Below are 18,758 nucleotides of genomic sequence, written 5' to 3' on the forward strand. Positions count from 1 at the left end.
CCAGCAACCAAAACAGGTACATTTATGTTTTCTGTTAATTTATTTGCTGTTTCCTAAACATGTCTAGGAAATCACAAATTGAAATTGTATTGTCATAAAACACAATAGTGGTTAAAATAATTTGTTTAACAATGCGTTCAAAATGTAAACATTTTTAGAAAATCAAAAGATCATGCAATATAAGCTTTTAGGAAAAAGTGACAAAGATCAAAACATGACATAGCTCACAAACATCTAGGATCCCCAGTCAATGTGCAATTTCCAAACATAGACCCTCAGATACTTTACAACGGCTGAACTTGACTTCCTCATAGAAAATACTAAACTGAAACCACATTCAAAACAAGTGATGCTTCTCACTCCTTCCAAGTAACTCATCATCGACTGTTTCCACAACATGTTCAGAGTATCTCAACTACTGCCTTTTAAATTTCAGTATGGCTCACTTAACATCCTCCTTGGTGTCACTGTTCCAAGAAGCATTAAGTTTTGAGGCAGTGTTGGGATTGACCAATCCTATGTCTGATACAGTGGGGCGGTCAAGGCTTTCACAGAAACTGCTTGCTTTCAGAACTTTTATGTCCGTTTTAAAATAGTGGTCCAAGACACAAGTGTTTCCTCTTTTCATCCTCAATCTACCTAGCACTTAGTAACCCATTCAGCAATGGAAAAAGCATTAAATAACCCATCCAGCAATGGAAAGCAGAAACCCAGTCAGCAGTGGAAAGCAGGAAGTGCTAGAAAATGTGCATTGTGCCCATAGTTACATCCATAGCTTGCATACCGTCCTCATACAACACTGGAACTTTTTATCACGGCGGCTGCCTTTCCGTTACATTTCAACTCGTCTCGATCGACATCCGTGTATACATCAACAAATGTCTCAGTTTTGATCAAAGCTTTCATTGAGATTCTTTGCCTTTGGAGACGGTCCTCGTGGTAAGGCACTCTGAGGGGATAAAGAACAACATAAGTGATGACAAAGGGGACACACTTTTAAACTATACATGCATAAGCCACATGGGCTCTGTAAAGAGTGATCTACCTGGAACTTGAGTCGCAGGGCCTGAGTCATGATGGGGGTGAGGCCAGTGCCCGTGTCCATATTCTCCTTATCAAAGAGAGGAGTACCACCAGGACTCCTAAAGAGTGGAGAGAAACACTTAGTCAGACTGAACTCTCACTTGATGATAGTCCTTTGACTTCCTTGAGTGTTGAAATGCATTACCTATTGATTTGAACCCTTTTCAGCTGTGTACGCAGATTCATAGGGCTTTTGGTCGGTGTTCTAGAGTGGGAAATAACATTTGATCCACAACATAAATCCAATCAAGAAAACAAATATGTTTGAAAAGCTGTTCTTCAATCCTGGTGTGCAGGCTTTTGTTCCAGGCCTAATAAACATGATTCAATTATTATCAGAACTGGCCTGGAAGAAAAGCCTGCACAACATGTGGTGGATCCCCAGGACCATGACGGAGAACCCTGATAATCTCCTGGTCACAAAACAATGGCAGCCGTTTAAGAAATACGGAATAGGTTTACCTGCCAAAGCTAAGGCGTTTGGGAAGTTTAGGGGGCAGTTCGCAGTGGGATCGTTTCAGACGGACATTCTGCAGGTCTGCCACAGTGACCAGAGGGGCATGTATCTTCTCTGGAGTCCTCTAAAATAAAAGACAGACCCATTTTTCAGACAATGGCCTTGTTGTACATGTTTATGCTGGAAATGCAAGAAAGATTCAGGCACATTACTGCATGTTATGTGGGAGTGTCCTGTGGAGCTTCCATTTTGGACAGGTGGAAGCAGAAATTACTTTGTGTATGCTAAGGATATGCCTTGCTTACCTTTGATTTCACACTGCGGACAATAACCTTTCTCAGTTTAACAGCCTGTAAATCCCTGAGGGTCACGGCCACCAGTATGTCCTGCTTCTCCTTAGAGCTCTAAGTGACAGAGAGGTCAGATCATAGGAGAGAATACATTTGACATTTGAGTAATTTAGGAGACGCTCTTATCCAGAGCGACTTACGGTAGTGAGTGCATACAGTACATTTTCGTACTCGTCCACCGTGGGAATCCAACCCACAACCCTGGTGATGCAAGCGACATGCTCTACCAACTGAACCACACGGGACAGAAATCGATCTATGACCACCAAATAAAAAAAGAATGAAAGATGAGTTAGTAAGTTCTTACCTGTTGAGTATTGGAAGCCACTCTTTTTTTAGGGACGTAGGGTTGCAGGAAAGTGGTGGATGGAGGAGGAGGGGGTGGTGGTGGAGGAGGTGGGGCTGGTGGTGTGAGAGCAGGGAGAGGGTCCACATTGGATCCACAGCCTAATGGAAGAGGGGGAGGAGGAAACATTGGACAGACTGAACTACCAGCCACAGTCCCATGGCAGTGGCATCCAGTCTTACCACCCTGCAGAAACAAGATAGGCTTTAGTGAGGTAGTACTGCATGTGGCTTTTTGTCACATCATGAACACACCATAAGGTACGTTCAGATGAGTAATTGTTGGTGTCTTAGTGTCTCACCTGAAGAGCAGAATGCAAGGCACCTATCTCCCTCTGCAGCTCAGCCATTTGATTCTGGAGGGTCTCTATTTGTTTGGCATACCCCCGCCAGAAGAAAAATGTTTTAAAAAATCCAGCAAATGACTGCAATAGATAGATGGAAGTAGAAATTAGGTCAGTGTAACTGACAGAGCGAATCATATAGGCAAATGTTTGGGAATGAAATCTAACATAACATTTTCCCTCAACCAAAACAGCCCTGTTAGAAACATAGCCTTGCTGTAGAAACGTACCTGGCTCATGCTGTTCCTCCACACTTTGCATACCCTGGCAAATGCCAGCAGCAACACTCTGGCACCCAGTAAAGTAACCAATTTCTTCACATTCTTTACAGGGGGGTCTTCTAGTTGGGCTGGACTGGTTTGGGTGATTGGGTCACAATTTCCAAGTCTAAAGAAAATACACACAGAATGATAAATGTTATGAGTTGATACGGTTGTCCACCCTCTTGTTCATGATCATTCAGCCATCCATAGATTCATGTTGACATTGTAGATAACCAGTGTTACCCCTAGGATTTCTTTTCAGCAGTGGTGGGGTAGCGGGGGTACATTGCTACTAGTGTTAGCACAATGACATTCTAGCTGTTCCCACAGACTTCCAGTCATTGAGTTAACAACTATCTATTTAAAAGCACGTGTCTGCAGAAATACATTTATTATATATATATATATATATATATATACACACATACACACACACACACATACATACACAGTTGAAGTTGGAAGTTTACATACACCTTAGCCAAATACATTTAAGCTCAGTTTTTCACAATTCCTGACATTTAACCCTAGTAAAAATACCCTGTCTTAGGTCAGTTAGGATCACCACTATATTTTAAGAATGTGAAATGTCAGAATAATAGTAGAGAGAATGATTTCTTTCAGCTTTTATTTCTTTCATCACATTCCCAGTGGGTCAGAAGTTTACATACACTCAATTAGTATTTGGTAGCATTGCCTTTAAATTGTTTAACTTGGGTCAAACGTTTCGGGTAGCCTTCCAGAAGCTTCCCACAATAAGTTGGGTGAATTGTGGCCCATTCCTCCTGACAGAGCTGGTGTAACTGAGTCAGGTTTGTAGGCCTCATTGCTCGCACATGCTTTTTCAGTTCTGCCCAGAAATGTTCTATAGGATTGAGGTCAGGGCTTTGTGATGGCCACTCCAATACCTTGACTTTGTTGTCCTTAAGCCATTTTGCCACAACTTTGGAAGTATGCTTGGGGTCATTGTCCATTTGGAAGACCCCATTTGCGACCAAGCTTTAACTTCCTGACTGATGTCTTGAAATGTTACTTCAATATATCCACATAATTTTCCTTCATGATGCCATCTATTTTGTGAAGTGCACCAGTCCCTCCTGCAGCAAAGCCTCCCCACAGCATGATGCTGCCACCACCGTGCTTCACGGTTGGGATGGTGTTCTTTGGCTTGCAAGCGACACCCTTTTTCCTCCAAACATAACGATGGTCATTATGGTCAAACAGTTCTATTTTTGTTTCATCAGACCAGAGGACATTTCTCCAAAAAGTACGATCTTTGTCCCCATGTGCAGTTGCAAACCGTAGTCTGGCTTTTTTATGGCGGTTTTGGAGCAGTGGCTTTTTCCTTGCTGAGCGGCCTTTCAGGTTATGTCGATATAGGACTTGTTTTACTGTGGATATAGATACTTTTGTACCTGTTTCCTCCAGCATCTTCACAAGGTCCTTTGCTGTTCTGGGATTGATTTGCACTTTTCGCACCAAAGTACGTTAATCTCTAGGAGACAGAATGAGTCTCCTTCCTGAGCGGTATGACAGCTGCGTGGTCCCATGGTGTTTATACTTGCCTACTATTGTTTGTCCAGATGAACGTGGTACCTTCAGGCGTTTGGAAATTGCTCCCAAGGATGAACCAGACTTGTGGAGGTCTACACATTTTTTTCTGAGGTCTTGACTGATTTTTGATTTTCCCATGATGTCAAGCAAAGAGGCACTGAGTTTGAAGGTAGGCCTTGAAATACATCCACAGGTACACCTCCAATTGACTCAAATGATGTCAATTAGCCTATCAGGAGGTTCTAAAGCCATGACATCATTTTCTAGAATTTTCCAAGCTGTTTAAAGGCACAGTCAACTTAGTGTATGTAAACTTCTGACCCACTGGAATTGTGATACAGTGAATTATAAGTGAAATAACCTGTCTGTAAACAATTGTTGGAAAAATTACTTGTGTCATGCACAAAGTAGATGTCCTAACCGACTTGCCAAAACTATAGTTTGTTAAAAAGACATTTGTGGAGTGGTTGAAAAACAAGTTTTAATGACTCCAACCTAAGTGTATGTAAACTTCCGACTTCAACTGTATATAGTACCAGTCAAAAGTTTGGACACACCTACTCATTCCAGGGTTTCTTTATTTTTACTATTTTCTACATTGTAGAATAATAGTGAACACATCAAAACTATGAAATAACACATATGGAATCATGTAGTAACCAAAAAAGTGTTAAACAAATCAAAATATATTTTATATTTGAGATTCTTCAAATAGCCACCCTTTGCCTTGATGACAGCTTTGCATACTCATGGCATTCTCTCAACCAGCTTCATGAGGTAGTCACCTGGAATGTGATTCAATTAACAGGTGTGCCTTGCTAAAAGTTAATTTGTGGAATTTCTGTCCTTCTTAATGCGTTTGAGCCAATCAGTTGTGTTGTGACAAGGTAGGGGTGGTATACAGAAGATAGCCCTATTTGGTAAAAGACCAAGTCCATATTATGGCAAGAACAGCTCAAATAAGCAAAGAGAAACGACAGTCCATCATTATTTTAAGACATGAAGGTCAGTCAATCTGGAACATTTCAAGAACTTTGAAAGTTTCTTCAAGTGCAGTCGCAAAAACCATCAAGCGGTATGATGAAACTGGCTCTCATGAGGACCGCCACAGGAAAGGAAGACCCAGAGATACCTCTGCTGCAGGGGATAAGTTCATTAGAGTTACTAGCTTCAGAAAGTAGTAACAGACACATCTCAACATCAACTGTTCAGAGGAGACTGCGTAAATCAGGCTTTCATGGTCGAATTTCTGCAAAGAAACCACTACTAAAGGACACCAATAAGAAGAAGAGACTTGCTTGGGCCAAGAAACACGAGCAATGGACATTAGACCGGTGGAAATCTGTCCTTTGAGATTTTTGGTTCCAACCGCCATGTCTTTGTGAGACGCAGAGTAGCTGAACGGATGATCTCCGCATGTGTGGTTCCCACCGTGAAGCATGGAGGAGGTGGTGTGATGGTGCTTTGCTGGTGACACAGTCTGTGATTTATTTAGAATTCAAGGCACACTTAACCAGGATGGCTACCACAGCATTCTGCAGCGATATGCCATCCCATCTGGTTTGCGCTTAGTGGGACTATCATTTGTTTTTCAACAGGACAATGACCCAACACACCTCCAGGCTGTGTAAGGGCTATTTTACCAAGAAGGAGAGTGATGGAGTGCTGCATCAGATGACCTGGCTTCCACAATCACTCTGCAGTCCAACTCATCCCAAACCATATACACTAAACTTTTTGACTGGTAGTGTTTGTATATATATATATATACACATATTACCAGTCAAAAGTGTAGTGTATATACACACTACTGGTCAAAAGTTTTAGAACACCTACTCATTCAAGTTTTTAAAAAACTATTTTCTACATTGTAGAATAATAGTGAAAACATGGAAACTATGAAATAACACATATGGAATCATGTAGTAACCAAGAAAGTGTTAAACAAATGAAAATACATTTTATATTTGAGATTCTTCAAATAGCCTAAATGACAGATTTGCACACTCTTGGCATTCTCTCAACCAGCTTCACCTGGAATGCTTTTCCAACAGTCTTGAAGGATTTCCCACATATGCTGAGCACTTGTTGGCTGCTTTTCCTTCACACTGCGGTCCGACTCACCCCAAACCATCTCAATTTGGTTGAGGTCGGGGGATTGTGGAGGCCAGGTCATCTGATGCAGCACTCCATCACTCTCCTTCTTGGTAAAATAGCCCTTACACAGCCTGGAGGTGTGTTGGGTCATTGTCTTGTTGAAAAACAAATGATATCCCATCTAGTTTGGGCTTAGTGGGACTGGCGTATCGCTGCAGAATGCTGTGGTAGCCATGCTGGTTAAATGTGCCTTGAATTCTAAATAAATCACAGACAATGTCACCAGCAAAGCACCCCCACACCATAACACCTCCTCCTCCATGCTTTACGGTGGGAACTACACATGCAGAGAGCATCCGTTCACCCACATCGCGTCTCACAAAGACATGGCGGTTGAAACCAAAAATCTCAATTTTGGACCAAAGGACACATTTCCATCGGTCTAATGTCCATTGCTCGTGTTTCTTGGCCCAAGCAGGTCTCTTCTTATTGGTGTCCTTTAGTAGTGGTTTCTTTGCAGCAATTCGAACATGAAGGCCTGATTCACACAGTCTCCTCTGAACAGTTGATGTTGAGATGTGTCTGTTACTTGAACTCTGAAGCATGTCTGTAATTTTTATCATAGGTACACTTCAACTGTGAGAGACGGAATCTAAAACAAAAATCCAGAAAATCACATTGTATGATTTTTAAGTAATTCATTTGCATTTTATTGCATGACATAAGTATTTGATACATCAGAAAAGCAGAACTTAATATTTGGTACAGAAACCTTTGTTTGCAATTACAGAGATCATACATTTCTTGTAGGTCTTGACCAGGTTTGCACACACTGCAGCTGGGATTTTGGCCCACTCCTCCATACAGACCTCCAGATCCTTCAGGTTTCGGGGCTGTCGCTGGGCAATTCGGACTTTCAGCTCCCTCCAAAGATTTTCCATTGGGTTCAGGTCTGGAGACTGGCTAGGCCACTCCAGGACCTTGAGATGCTTCTTACGAAGCCACTCCTTAGTTGCCCTGGCTGTGTGTTTCGGGTCGTTGTCATGCTGGAAGACCCAGCCACGACCCATCTTCAATGCCCTTACTGAGGGAAGGAGGTTGTTGGCCAAGATCTCGCGATACATGGCCCCATCCATCCTCCCCTCAATACGGTGCAGTCGTCCTGTCCCCTTTGCAGAAAAGCATCCCCAAAGAATTATGTTTCCACCTCTATGCTTCACGGTTGGGATGGTGTTCTTGGGGTTGTACTCATCAGTCTTCTTCCTCCAAACACGGCGATTGGAGTTTAGACCAAAAGCTATATTTTTGTCTCATCAGACCACATGACCTTCTGCCATTCCTCCTCTGGATCATCCAGATGGTCATTGGCAAACTTCAGACGGGCCTGGACATGCGCTGGCTTGAGCAGGGGGACCTTGCGTGCGCTGCAGGATTTTAATCCATGACGGCATAGTGTGTTACTAATGGTTTTCTTTGAGACTGTGGTCCCATCTCTCTTCAGGTCATTACCAGGTCCTGCCGTGTAGTTCTGGGCTGATCCCTCACCTTCCTCATGATCATTGATGCCCCACGAGGTGAGATCTTGCATGGAGCCCCAGACCGAGGGTGATTGACCGTCATCTTGAACTTCTTCCATTTTCTAATAATTGCGCCAACAGTTGTTGCCTTCTCACCAAGCTGCTTGCCTATTGTCCTGTAGCCCATCCCAGCCTTGTGCAGGTCTACAATTTTATCCCTGATGTCCTTACACAGCTCTCTGGTCTTAGCCATTGTGGAGAGGTTGGAGTCTGTTTGATTGAGTGTGTGGACAGGTGTCTTTTATACAGGTAACGAGTTCAAACAGGTGCCGGTTAATACAGGTAATGAGTGGAGAACAGGAGGGCTTCTTAAAGAAAAACTAACAGGTCTGTGAGAGCCAGAATTCTTACTGGTTGGTAGGTGATTAAATACTTATGTCATGCAATAAAATGCAAATTAATTACTTAAAAATCATACAATGTGATTTTCTGGATTTTTGGATTCCGTCTCTCACAGTTGAAGTGTACCTATGATAAAAATTACAGACCTCTACATGCTTTGTAAGTAGGAAAACCTGCAAAATCGGCAGTGTATCAAATACTTGTTCTCCCCACTGTATATATATATTTTTTAAACATGCATCATATTTTTTGCAGCAGTGGCAACAATTGAATATAGGGGAAACACTGACAACATTAGAATGACAACTGTCTGTAGGCTAGACTAATAGGGTTGTCAGTCAACAACCACCCTACTGTATGAACTAAAATGTTGCAGTGATGACAGCCATAGATTGACTCACTGTGTCGTTACAGGTGTGATGATGGGCTCTTGTGTTTGCTGAAGCCTTTTACTTATAACAGCCCAGCGTCTGCTGCTGGCCCTCTTCTTTCTTCGTCGCAGGAAGGCTTTGCTTGGTCCCTTAAGGCACAGTGAAGAGAGTCGGATTCAGTTACATTTCAAAACATGTATGGGTTAATGCACAAGTTACTTATTTGTACTGAACAAAAATATAAACGCAACATGTAAAGTGTTGGCCCCACGTTTCATGAGCTGAAATAAAAGATCCCAGACATTTTCCATACACACAAAAAGCTTATTTCTCTAAAATGTTGGTACACATTTGTTTACATCCCTGTTAGTGAGCATTTCTCCTTTGCCAAGATAATCCAGCCATCTGACAGGTGTGGCATATCAAGAAGCGGATGAAACAGCATGATCATTACACATGTGCACCTTGTGCTGGGGACAATAAAAGGCCACTAAAAATGTGCAGTTTTGTCACACGACACAATGCGACAGATGTCTCAAGTTTTGAAGGAGCATGCAATTGGCATGCTGACTGCAGGAATGTCCACCAGAGCTGTTGCCAAATAATTGAATGTTCCTTTCTCTACCATAAGCCACCTCCAACGTCGTTTTAGAGAATTCGGCAGTACGTCCAACCAGACTCACAACTGCAGAACACGTGTAACCACGCCAGCCCAGGACCTCCGACTTCTTCACCTGAGGGATCGTTTGAGACCAGGCATGAGGAGTATTTATGTCTGTAATAAAGCCCTTTAGTGGGGAAAAACTCATTCTGATTGGCTGGGCCTGGCTCCCAACTGGTGGGCCTATGCCCTCCCAGGCCCACCCATGGCTGTGCCCCTGCCCAATCATGTGAAATCCATAGATTAGGGCCTACTGAATACATTTCAATTGACTGATTTCCTTATATGAACTGTAACTCGGTAAAATCGTTAATTGTTGCATTTATATTTTTGTTCAGTATATTTTTGCACACCAAACTTACATTCACACACACTTTTAATGTTTTGGCTGCCATGGTATTTGGGCAACATCCAATTTTACAAACTAGACAGCCATGTTTTCTTTTGGCAGCCTATAACCTAGGTCCAATAATTGAGTATGTTAATTGTAGCCATAACTAGCTAACCTCACAACTACAAACAGGCTAGCCGATTAAACTCAACTCCAAGATTTGCGATGGAGTTGATTGGCGACTAGTGTGGACAGACTAGAGCTCTGAAATCACATACAATTCAGTTTTTATTAAAAACTACTGATTTCAACACCCAAAGAATAGCCCGTAATTACACACAACATTGTTCATTTTATGTGATGTCGGCGCTCCAGTGCGCCCACACTAGTCATCGCTCAACTCCATCGTATATCGTGGAGTTTAGTCGTTTACAACAGGCTGGATTTACTGGTTTTTCATACCTACATCTACAAACTGTTTTAAAGAATCAATATAGGCTGTCAACACATACTGCTTCATCAGCCAAACGAATGCATAGTTATACAAGTTAGTTTTTGCTGCAAGCAACGCTTTTGCAACACATCATGCTAGCTAACGTTATTCAAATCGTGGCGCTAGTTTAATCCAGGTTTCTCATATATTTTGCCTATTCACGCAAGTTAACGTTAGTGAAATGTATAACTAACGTTACATACCCATGATCCAGCCATAAAACCTTATTCAAACTAGAGAATACAAAATATATTTGTACAATCTTTGCTTTGCTCATAAACAACAAGCAAAGATTTTCAAAATTCAGTAATAAATTCCCTTCAACAAATCAGGAAACGTATTACCAACAGCTGGATGAAGACGTACGTTGATAGGCTACTGAATATGAAAGTAGCTAGAATGTCCAATCACAGATTAGTATTGTCCAGCCAACCGCAATGCCCGTTATTGTGTTACCGAGCAACAAAACCTAGACAAACCTTTCCTTCATAGTACATGTGTGTTTAGCTCAGAGATGTTTTAGAAATGTTGTCGCAAAGTGCCTTTGGTTAGTTAATTTGAGTGGAAAAAGTCATTTTGTCATTTTCATCTTAACAAGGTAAGATTCTGCACTAACCTGTAACTACCTGCAGATTTTTACTAGCAACATCAGTGAATGAGTTAGCCAAGCATGTGTTGTTAGCAGAAACCATACGAGATCCTATTAAATTACTAGATGGGCGATGTCATAAACCCTCAAAGGTCCAGAATGGGGTGAAAATGGGAGTCATATTGCCATGGTCAGGGAAAAACCCAAAGTAGTCTAATTGGAATGATTGGCAGTAGAGGCATAATCCTGATTTTCCTCATACAGGAAAATAAAAGTAAGGCATGTGATACATCATACATTGTCAACCTAAAATATTGTCATAAAACTATAAATACAGTTTATACGGGTTTTATACACATTTTATTTATAAATAGCCTTTAAAAATATATGTAAACATACCATAAATGTCTACATTTTTGTTTTCTTGGAAATCTGTGAGTGCATGTTATGGGTTGCATGTTTAGTCACAATATTGTTTGAACATTCGTTTTGAAAAAATATATATTGGAAAGCTGTGAGTGCTATTATATGATACAATATCGGTACTTGTTGCATTTACAACTTGTCTCTAAGTCCTATCATCAACTGATTTCAGCCAGTGAATGGCTGTGTGGCTGCATTGTTTGAATGGAATGTTGGCATATTGGCAGTTAATTAGAAACATTTATTGAATCATTAATTTCTCTAAAACTGTCTGGCTAGCTAACAGTGCAGGTCAATTCTTCAAATTCATTATTTTACACAATATCTTATCACAGCACTGGTTGACCAACTCCCTGACCAAAATGGCTGATCTTCATCCCATCATAAGATGGTTCATGTCCATTCTACTATTCTAATTCCTAATTCATATATGGCAGAGACAGACATTAGGCTAGGTATTTTTTGTGCTAGCTAGGGTTCTCTACGATCTCTGATGTTAGTTTGCAAACTCGACTAACTACCTGCAGAAATATGTTGATATACTGCGAAAACAAATATTTTGTATTCCTCACAAGTTTGTATTTGAAGCATGATGTGAACGAGCTAATGTTAGCTAACTAGCTAGTAACTGTGTAGTCCAACGCAGGATTTTCAAAACACACTTTTTATTTATAAGTTGTCAGGCTTCCTACAATGGCTGGAACAACCTTTTGTGAGGCGTCTGAGCTTTACAACATTCTCAATCAGTACACTCGCCTGTCCAGACTGTCAGAGTTCAACTTCCTCTGTTTGATTGGTAAGAGCCAGGTAGGGGCAGACAGTCATGTCAGTTCAACACGATTCAAACAAATCCATTGTGTTGATAAAGGTAACTTATTTCTAAGACTCAGTCCAATATAATACACTCGAAGTTGCCTATTATGAAAAGTGGACAAATGGTTATGCTGTTTCCTCAGATGCTCGTGCTAAAGGACAGTACAATGCCAGCCATATCATTACTGCCAGGAATGCAAAATGGGTATGAGTGTCAAATCAGTTATTAACACATTACAACACTAGCTCATCCCACCTTAGGATGAAAATACTCTGCTTCAATTATTCTGCCATTTTGAAATATAAGTTGCAATGTTTGACAGTGTAATAAGTAAGATGTCATTGTTTTACTCTACAGGACTCTAAAGGCAAACTCATTATGCCTGTAGGAGTGGAGGTGGAGAGTATGAGGTATATTGTGGTTTATGACAGCAGCACCAGTTCTTTACAAGGTTCAGGTGAGCTGAAAATCACCAGCCTGGTCACTGACTATGAGGGATCGATTTAATAAAAGCATTTTAGGAAAAATATGACTCTTCTTATGTGTTTGATAAGTTTCAATTAAGCTCTGTGAGGCTAAAGTAAATTAACTTCAACCGTTTTCGATTGAATCAAACCAGCTTGTCAATGATTGAATGAACCAGTCAATAATATCCGAGATGGGTAAGAATGGTTTGTAGTTATTCTGTGTGTGTGTGTCTGTAGGTGAGGCTATTGAATGCGCTGAGGCCCTGACAAAATCAAGCCGCTATCCTGTCCAGATTCTGAAAGGAGGCTATCAGAGGTTCTCAGCCTTTTATCCTTTCTTTAGGACACAAAAAATCCTTTACACCATAAAGGTAACGCCTCCATTGCATCTAATCTTTGCTAAATATTGTGAGAGCCTGTTGAGAAAATGCATAACATACTCAGGTGATAAGAGTCTTTCAAAGTGCTGATTTACATAGATTGTGCTGCTGTCTGTTTCATTATTGTGACTTTGTAGGAATTGGAGAGCTTGAGGCCTTATCCAGTGGAGCTCTTGCCAGGTCAACTCTACTTGGGCGATTACAAGCAGGCCATCAATCCCCATGTCCTAAAAGACCTGAACATGAGCACCCTTGTCAATGTCTCTGAAGACAGTAGTCACATGTGCGTGAGGACTCATATTTACATTTCAAAGGAGCAGGTACTATGGATGATTGTTCATAAAAAATAGTTATGTTTGAGTACAACTTTTTTCTTTTTGAAATTAGGTTTGAAAAAGGAAACCACACCATCCTTCACATCAATGTGGCAGATTCAGTGGAGGCGGATCTGTACTCCAGTTTTGAGAGGATTTGTGTTTTTATTGGTGAGCTACATGTATTTTGTTCCACTTTTTAGATGTTACTTGTTATTACTTGTTGTTACTATTTATTTATTTATTAATATTATGTTTATTATCGTGTTGCAAATGTTTCCCTTTTAGACTCTCGTCTCAACACTGGATCTGCAGTTTTGATCTTTTCAAGTCATGGAATAAGCCGCTGTAGTGCTGCGGCCATTGCTTTTCTTTTGCACCACTTGAAATATACACTGGGGGCAAGTTATGTTTATGTACTTTACGGTCTTCTTTGGAATGTGTAATAGAAATAGAAGAAGTTCAGGCTGTTCCAGTTCCTGCCTTTGGAATCTGAAGAAATTTTGTTTGGCTTAGTAATGAAAATACTGCGTGTTTACAGTATAAGATTTGGTTGCTGAATTTGGTGAGCTGTTAATTTTTCTGTTATTCCTCCCACTCCATTATGATATCAATGGCACTTTTCTCACTACAGGAGGTCTGGGAGCATGTCCTGCAATGTAAAACCAACATGAGGCCAAACCGAGGGTTTGTACAACAGCTGTCCGACTGGGAGCTGCACACACTGGGTAGAAGAATGACTGATATTGCAGAGCCCGCTATTGAGAAGATGGTTAATAGATCATTTAAATGAGTCCAGCAGAGCCCTGTAATTCACTGGGGCAATATTTACCCAATGCAAATAAAAAAGACATGGATATTTTTGTCATGAAGTTCCCTTCCTTCTTTATATGGGCCTTCTTGGGTGGTTGATAACATTTGTATGCACTGAGCACCAACTTCTTACAAATATTTGAAGTATCTTCATACACACACACACACTAATGTGGTACTAAGAACCAGCGTGCAAGCATCGCTTGTCAGGCCATAGCTGGTGAGTCTGTCACGCTCTGGCTCCGGGACTGTGTATTTTGAGCCAGGGTGTGTTCATTTGGTTGTGTTTGGTATTGGTTGTGTTGTTTTGGTTGGGTTTCCTTGTTTGGTCGTGTGACTCCCAATCAGTGGTAACGAGTGTCAGCTGTCGGCTCGTTATCTCTGATTGGGAGCCATATTTAAACTGTCAGTGTTCACCTTAGGGTTGTGGGTTTTTGTTCCTTGTCAGTCATTATAACTGAGGACTTCACGATTCGTCGTTGTTTGTTTGTAGTGAGTACGTTAATTTAATAAAGTCATGTTCGCTCAACGCGCTGCGCTTTGGTCTCCCTCATTAGACGATCGTGACAGAAAAACCCACCAAGATGGGACCAAGCAGCGTGTCCAGGAGCCATCGCCAGGGAGATCCCTCACAGATCTCCTTCGCCTCCTGGACTGGGTCAAGCCGAGTGAGGAAGAGAAGGGCTTGACATTATGGCAGAAGGGCGAGAGGCTGGCGAGGGACATGGAGACCTGGTCCACGGGTAGGAGAGACGCCCCGAAAATTTTTAGGGGGGGGCTCACGACGTCGGACCAGCAGGAGGCCGCGATAGAGCGGCCCAGTGGGTTGCCGGAGAAGGCCGCCGGGTTACGGGGGCCACTGGTCGAAGAGGGGATGGAGGAAGTAGAGGCACGGCGAGAGGTACTGGCGTGTGTTGCCAGTCCGGTCCGGCCCGTTCCAGATCCCGGTGTAGGGCCAGTGGTGTGTGTCCCCAGTACAGTCCGGCCCATCCAAGCTTCCCGCACCAAGCCAGTGGTGTGCGTCGTCAGTCCGGCACGGCCCGAGCCTGCTCTCCGCATCAAGCCTGTGGTGCGTCTCGTCAGCCCGGCTCTGCCCGTTCCTGCTCTCCGCACCAGGTCTGTGGTGCGCGTCGCCAGCCCAGTCCGGCCCATCCAAGTTACTCGCACCAAGCCAAGGGTGCGAGTCGTCAGCCGGATTCTGCCTGGTCCTGCCACTCGCACCAAGTCAAGGGTGCGAGTCGTCAGCCGGATTCAGCCCATTCCTGCTACTCGCACCAAGCCAAGGGTGCGAGTCGTCAGCCGGATTCAGCCCATTCCTGCTACTCGCACCAAGCCAAGGGTGCGAGTCGTCAGCCGGATTCAGCCCATTCCTGCTACTCGCACTCAAGCCAGGGATGCGAGTCTTCAGCCTGGTGAGGCCTGTTCGGCCCACGCACCATGCAAAGGGTGCGTATCGTCTGCCAGGTCCGGTCCATTCCTGCCTCACGCGCCAAGCCAGGGGGTGCGCGTCGGCAGTCCTGATCCAGCTAACTGGGTCAGATCGGACTGGGGGCACTACGGGGGATTGTAGTAGGGTGGTGGTCAAGCCCGAGCCGGAGCCGCCTCCGAGGAGCAATACCCACCCAGCCCTTCCCTATTTGGGGTGTAGGCGCGGTCGGAGTCCGCGCCTTTAGGGGGGGGTACTGTCACGCTCTGGCTCCGGGACTGTGTATTTTGAGCCAGGGTGTGTTCATTTGGTTGTGTTTGGTATTGGTTGTGTTGTTTTGGTTGGGTTTCCTTGTTTGGTCGTGTGACTCCCAATCAGTGGTAACGAGTGTCAGCTGTCGGCTCGTTATCTCTGATTGGGAGCCATATTTAAACTGTCAGTGTTCACTTTAGGGTTGTGGGTTTTTGTTCCTTGTCAGTCATTATAACTGAGGACTTCACGATTCGTCGTTGTTTGTTTGTAGTGAGTACGTTAATTTAATAAAGTAATGTTCGCTCAACGCGCTGCGCTTTGGTCTCCCTCATTAGACGATCGTGACAGAGTCTTACTGATCACAAATTAATTGTAAGCTATTCACTTTCCATATGTATTGTAATACCATGCTTTATGAAGACTCAGGGATCATCTAATAACACATTCACATTGATACGTTTGTCCTGCTGATATTCTGGAATGATAGGCCCTGAGAATGCAGGGACTTGCTTCAATTCAGCCACAAGAGCATTAGTGAGGTTGGGCGATTAGGCCTGGCTCGCAGTCGACGTTCCAATTCATCCCAAAGGTGTTTGATGGGGTTGAGGTCAGGGCTCTGTGAAGGCCAGTTAAGTTCTTCCACACCAATATCGACAAACCATTTCTGTATGGACCTCACTTTGTACATGGGGGCGTTGTCATGCTGAAACAGGAAAGGGCCTTCCCCAAACTGTTGCCACAAAGTTGGAAGCACAGAATCATCTAGAATGGCATTGTATGCTGTAGCGTTAAGATTTCCCTTCACTGGAACTAAGGGGCCTAGCGCGAACCATGAAAAACAGCCCCAGACCATTATTCCTCCTCCACCAAACTTTACAGTTGGCACTGTGCATTCGGGCAGATAGCAAACTCCTGGCACCGCCAAACCCAGATTTGTCCGTCTGACTGCCAGAGGGTGAATCATGATTCATCACTCCAGAGAACGCATTTCCACCTCTCCAGCCAACGCTTGGCATTGCGCATGGTGATCTTAGGCTTGTGTGCGGCTGCTCGGCCATGGAAACCCATTTCAATAACGAACAGTTATTGTGCTGACGTTGCTTCCAGAGGCAGTTTGGAACTTGGTAGTAAGTGTTTCAACCGAGGACAGACAATTTCAGCACTCAGCGGTCCCGTTCTGTGAGCTTGTGTGGCCTACCACTTCGCGGCTGAGCCGTTGTTGCTCATAGATGTTTCCACTTCACAGCACTTAGAGTTGACCGAGGCAGCTCTAGCAGGGCAGAAATTTGAAGAACTGACTTGTTGGAAAGGTGGCATCCTATGACGGTGCCACGTTGAAAGTCACTGAGCTCTTCAGTATGGGCCATTCTACTGCCAATGTTTGTCTATGTAGATTGCATATCTGTGTGCTCGATTTTATACACCTGTCAGCAATGGGTGTGGCTCAAATAGCCAAATCTACTCATTTTAAGGGGTGTCCACATACCTTTGGCCTTGTAGTGTAGCTTGCTAGTTAGCTAGCACACGGTGTCCCCGCCGCATGTGTACTGGAGTCCTCCATATGACTAGCTAGCTAGCACACCATGTCCTTCGCCCCCACCTGCGGAACACCTTCCCTTGCCATCATTAACAGCAGTGGTGGAAAAAGTACCCAATTGTCATACTTGAGTAAAAGTAAAGATAACATAATAGAAAATGACTCAAGTAAAAGTGAAAGTCACCCAGTAACTCCTACTTGAGTAAAAGTCTAAAAGTATTTGGTTTTAAATGTACTTAAGTATCAAAAGTAAATGTAATTGCTCAAATATAATTAAGTATCAAAAGTAAAAGTATAAATCATTTCAAATTCCTTATATTAAGCAAACCAGACGCACCATTTTCTAGTTAATAAAAAAAAAAAATTATGGATAGCCAGGGGCACCCTCCAACACTCAGATATAATTTACAAACGAAGCATGTGTTTAGTGAGTCCGCCAGATCATAGGCAGTAGGGATGACCAGGGATGTTATCTTGATAAGTGTGTGATAAGCATTCAAAATGTAACGAGAACTTCGGCCACCACAATGTCAGGGAAATGTATAGAGTAAAACGTACATAATTTTCTTTAGGAATGTAATGAAGTAAAAGTAAAAGTTGTCAAAAATATAAATAGTAAAGTACAGATACCCAAAAAAAACTACTTAAGAAGTACTTTCATGTTTTTTTTTTTTACTTAAGTACTTTACACCACTGACTAACAGAACTGCGGGAAAACAGTGCCAGACAGGCGGGGTCGAAGGACGTTGTCGCGCTCCCCTCTTCTTCTTCAGTGGGGTTTATAGGCGGTTGGCATCAAACGTTATAGCGCTCCCGCCTGTCCTAGCAATTGCACCTTTCTCACCCAAGCAACTGTTCTATTGTTCGAAGGCGTTCGTAGATGCAGTAAAAGAGTCAATGCACGTTCCATTGACCAGATTGGCGCACATTCAACAAATTTGATCTAACAAAGTGGATATTCGTCAAAATGATTTATATATTGTAACAGGCCCACAATGTGATTACTTAAGTGAGATTTTGATATTGTACCTTTTCAGATTTAGAAGAAGTGACCGCTAAATGCTAGCTCCCGTTCGTATAAACTGGTTAGCATAGCTAGCATACATAAATCGGTGGTGGTAGTCAAATTCGGTTTTAACTGTAATACAGTTGATTGGTAATGATGACATGAACATGTGTTGGGGTTGACATCCATACAAGCATTATACTCCAATTTTACCTCAACATATTGTGAAATACACTTATAAACAACAGCCTAAATGTAAGCTAATTTTGCTGGTGGGAAGGAGGTGACTCGGGATCTTTCCCCCACGCGTTTCCATGGCAATTCCAGTGTTTAGGTCAAGTTCGATTGACCTTTCAGAGATATTAGAGAAAGAGGTGATAGGAATCCCATTCGGCAACGAATGGAAACCCGTATAACGCCCCACCCAGGCAAACTGTCGACCAATCGCGTTCAGTTGCCATTCTGCGTC

General features: G+C 42.8%; 2 protein-coding genes across 2 annotated transcripts; one reads left to right on the plus strand and one right to left on the minus strand.

The window, feature by feature from the left end:
- Positions 1-136: 136 nt before the first annotated feature.
- LOC121551307 (proline-rich protein 11) lies at positions 137-10,577 on the minus strand. The gene is made up of 10 exons (XM_041863883.1): positions 10,472-10,577; positions 8,814-8,932; positions 2,810-2,966; positions 2,538-2,660; positions 2,198-2,422; positions 1,846-1,944; positions 1,546-1,664; positions 1,229-1,288; positions 1,046-1,142; positions 137-949 (listed from the first exon to the last, which is right to left on the minus strand). The coding sequence occupies exons 1-10, from the start codon at positions 10,484-10,486 to the stop codon at positions 884-886; spliced, it is 1,080 nt and encodes a 359-aa protein (XP_041719817.1). The 5' UTR covers positions 10,487-10,577; the 3' UTR covers positions 137-883.
- A 158-nt stretch (positions 10,578-10,735) lies between these two features.
- On the plus strand, positions 10,736-14,121 carry styxl1 (serine/threonine/tyrosine interacting-like 1). The gene is made up of 9 exons (XM_041863578.1): positions 10,736-10,866; positions 11,957-12,076; positions 12,237-12,298; positions 12,452-12,551; positions 12,799-12,932; positions 13,079-13,224; positions 13,329-13,426; positions 13,544-13,656; positions 13,890-14,121. The coding sequence occupies exons 2-9, from the start codon at positions 11,974-11,976 to the stop codon at positions 14,046-14,048; spliced, it is 915 nt and encodes a 304-aa protein (XP_041719512.1). The 5' UTR covers positions 10,736-10,866; positions 11,957-11,973; the 3' UTR covers positions 14,049-14,121.
- Positions 14,122-18,758: the final 4,637 nt, after the last annotated feature.

The sequence above is a fragment of the Coregonus clupeaformis genome, chromosome 35, assembly GCF_020615455.1.
Source record: "Coregonus clupeaformis isolate EN_2021a chromosome 35, ASM2061545v1, whole genome shotgun sequence".
NCBI lineage: Eukaryota > Metazoa > Chordata > Actinopteri > Salmoniformes > Salmonidae > Coregonus > Coregonus clupeaformis.

Excerpts from the sequence above, each read along its gene's own strand:
- LOC121551307 (XM_041863883.1), bottom strand. Across the intron at positions 2,967-8,813 it reads ATCACACCTGTAACGACACA|ACTTGGAAATTGTGACCCAA; the intron begins GTGAGTCAATCT and ends TATTTTCTTTAG. Across the intron at positions 950-1,045 it reads CCCTGCGACTCAAGTTCCAG|AGTGCCTTACCACGAGGACC; the intron begins GTAGATCACTCT and ends TTATCCCCTCAG.
- styxl1 (XM_041863578.1), top strand. The coding sequence starts at position 11,974 with ATGGCTGGAACAACCTTTTGTGAGGCGTCTGAGCTTTACAACATTCTC. Across the intron at positions 12,933-13,078 it reads AAATCCTTTACACCATAAAG|GAATTGGAGAGCTTGAGGCC; the intron begins GTAACGCCTCCA and ends GTGACTTTGTAG. Across the intron at positions 13,225-13,328 it reads TCTGAAGACAGTAGTCACAT|GTTTGAAAAAGGAAACCACA; the intron begins GTGCGTGAGGAC and ends TTTTGAAATTAG.